Source organism: Aedes albopictus, chromosome 2 (genome assembly GCF_035046485.1).
Source record: "Aedes albopictus strain Foshan chromosome 2, AalbF5, whole genome shotgun sequence".
NCBI classification, from domain to species: domain Eukaryota; kingdom Metazoa; phylum Arthropoda; class Insecta; order Diptera; family Culicidae; genus Aedes; species Aedes albopictus.
The window spans coordinates 269,092,872-269,095,556 of NC_085137.1; the positions used below are offsets into that span (position 1 = coordinate 269,092,872).

The following is a 2,685-nucleotide window of genomic DNA, read 5'->3' on the forward strand; positions in this document are numbered from 1 at the left end:
ATAGAGGTTATGAAATTCCTCTCATTTCAATTAAATTTTCATTTTATAATTATAGAGGGTATGAAATTCCTCTCCATTTTAATTTTAATTTTCATTTTGTATTTATAGAGGGTATGAAATTCCTCTCATGTTTCATTAATTCAATTTACCACTTTATCCTGAGCGGTGACAGATGAATATGATTTTCGCTTATATTTGCACTGATATTATTCATATCAATCGCTCTTTCTGTAATAGGTAATGTGTTTGGTATCATGTAGTCACTCTCTATTTCTATTTAAATTTGATCAACTAAGTTGTATAATCTATTCCAATATATATTTTTCATAATCCTTAATGATTTGATTATGAGCGTAAATTAGTCAATATCATCGACAATATTTTAACGTGAGGAATAATTAGCTCTCCTTGGTCAGTATGGGTATTTACAATTGTTGTAAACGAGAAGAAAAATATTTATTGTTGATAAATGTTGTTTTTGGTTCAAATCAACCGTGGTCATCCCACAGGAGTTCCGTTAGGCACTCATAGTTTTCCGAAAAGACACACTCTCGTAGTGAATCTATCTCGTTTAAAAGATTGTCGAGTGGTTCGAAGTAATTCCGTTTTGCGAGACTCGCAATAGTTGCTTCCTCTTTGGCATGAGCACTTTCTTGTTGTTTGATTTGGCTTTGGGGTTCTTGAAAAAAGTTCTCGTTATCATTGGTAGTTTCTTGTAGCTGTTGCAATTTCAACCGAGTTTTAGTATTGCAGTTTTCGCTCATAGCTTTCTCCGCATGGGCTTTCTTTAACTGCTTCAGCGTTGAGGTCAATTTGTTCTGTGTTTTCTCCTTAATTACGCAAAAAATATCACTTGGACCATTAAAACTTGTAACTTTTTCATAGCTACTGAAACATTTTGTATTTTCTTCTTGTGCTTGAACTTTATTTGATAACGTATCCTTTTCATTGAGTCGCTTTTCAGAATTATCAATACATTCTGTCCATTTTTTAGTAAGATCGCTCTTCTGTTGCTCCAGCTTGATGATAACCGTTTTCATACGATGGTTTTCTTTTTCCAGATCCACAATATTTCGCTCGAAATCCATAAACTTCGAAGATTGGTCATTCTTCTCTTGCTCTAAATTGATAATAACCGTCTCCATACGGTAATTCTCCATTTCCAGATTCAAAATCTTTCGTTCGAATCCCACAAACTTTGAAGAAATATCACTTTTTTCTTGCTCTAAATTAATGATAACCGTTTTCATGTGATGGTTCTCCTTTTCCAAATCCAAAGTCTTTTGCTCGAATTCCATAAACTTCGACTCCAACTCGTTCTGCAGTGCTTTCCGTTTCGTTTCCAGGTCCTCGATCTTCTCGTACGCTTCGTCACGCTCCCGCGTCAACGACAACACCTTGGTTTCCTTTTCACGAGCTTCCCGCTCGGCGGCATCCCTTTCCTGGACATGCTGCTCGCTGACGGCCTTCTCCTCGGCGAGAACTTTGTCGAAGTTCTTCTGCTTCTTTTCCAAGTCTAGCACCTTAGTACACTGCGTCTCCAGCTCGATGGTGGCATCCTCCAGCTCCGATTGGATATTCTTTTTGCTCTTGTCCAGCCGATCGTTGGTGGCTTGCAGTTCGAAAATTTGCCGCTGCAGTACTTCGATGTCCTGCAGATCGTTGACTTGATTCCTTAAGATCTCTCTATTTATCAACACTTCTTCCATATTCTTCTTATTGCTTTCGAGTTGCTCCTTCAATTGACGTACTTCACTTTCTTTACTTTCCAATTCGGAATTAATTGCCGTTTTGTCCTCAGCAACCGATAAAGCAAGTTCTTCCTCTCGCATCTTCAGCATAGTGACTTCCTGGCTTAATGCTTCATTCAATATTTTCTCATTGCTCAACTTAGCTTCCAAAGCTTTCAACTTGTTATCAAATTTCTTTTCTTTTGCAGCCATATCGTTAGCAGCATCCCGCCTATCGTCATAAAGGTCTTTTATGTCACGTTGATACAGTTCTTCCAATCGAGCTTTTGATTCTTCTGATTGCTCCCATAATTCCTTGTATTTTTCTGCCTCCATTGATGTCTTATTATTGCTAATAGCATCGCTATTTTGCTTTAAGAGTGATTTTATTACCCGTTGGTAAGTGTTTGCAATCAAAAGCATTTTCTCTTCCGTATCTTTCCATAACTTCTTGTATTTTTCTACTTCCACTCTAAGGTCATTGTCCTCTTCGTTCGTCTTTCTGTGATTGTAATTGTTATCGTTTTGGTTGTAGTTGTTGCTGTTGCGGTTGTAATTGTTGTTGTTGCGGCTGTAATTGTTGTTGTTATGGTTGTAATTGTTGTTGTTGGTGTTGTTAGTGTTCCGAGAGTAGTTGGTGTTGTTGTTGCCTCGTGGCTTATCAACCCGACCCGGTTGTAGTCGCCTATGAATGCCTCTTAATTCCTCTTCCTCATACTCTCTCTCTTCCTCAGACTCTCTCTCGAGCCTGTCTCGCGATTTTTGGAAGAATCTATCCCGTTGGGAATATCTAGGAAATGCCATTTTTTTATTGAGGAGCTATGGAGAGCGCTACTACCAAAAATGAGTTATCTGTGGTCATTAATTTTGTGATAGTTACTTATTCCACGCAAGTGCAAAATCCATAATCAATGACGAGAGAACTGTAGAATAAAACAGAACTATTTTCCCGTCG

General features: G+C 38.0%; 1 protein-coding gene across 1 annotated transcript; it reads right to left on the bottom strand.

Moving 5' to 3' along the window:
• Nucleotides 1-488: 488 nt before the first annotated feature.
• LOC134286531 (myosin heavy chain, non-muscle-like) lies at nucleotides 489-1,943 on the bottom strand. The gene has a single exon (XM_062848156.1). It carries the CDS (start codon nucleotides 1,941-1,943, stop codon nucleotides 489-491), a length of 1,455 nt encoding a protein of 484 aa, XP_062704140.1.
• Between the last annotated feature and the right edge of the window lie 742 nt (nucleotides 1,944-2,685).

Coding starts and splice junctions, on each gene's coding strand:
- LOC134286531 (XM_062848156.1), bottom strand. CDS start 1,943: ATGGCTGCAAAAGAAAAGAAATTTGATAACAAGTTGAAAGCTTTGGAA.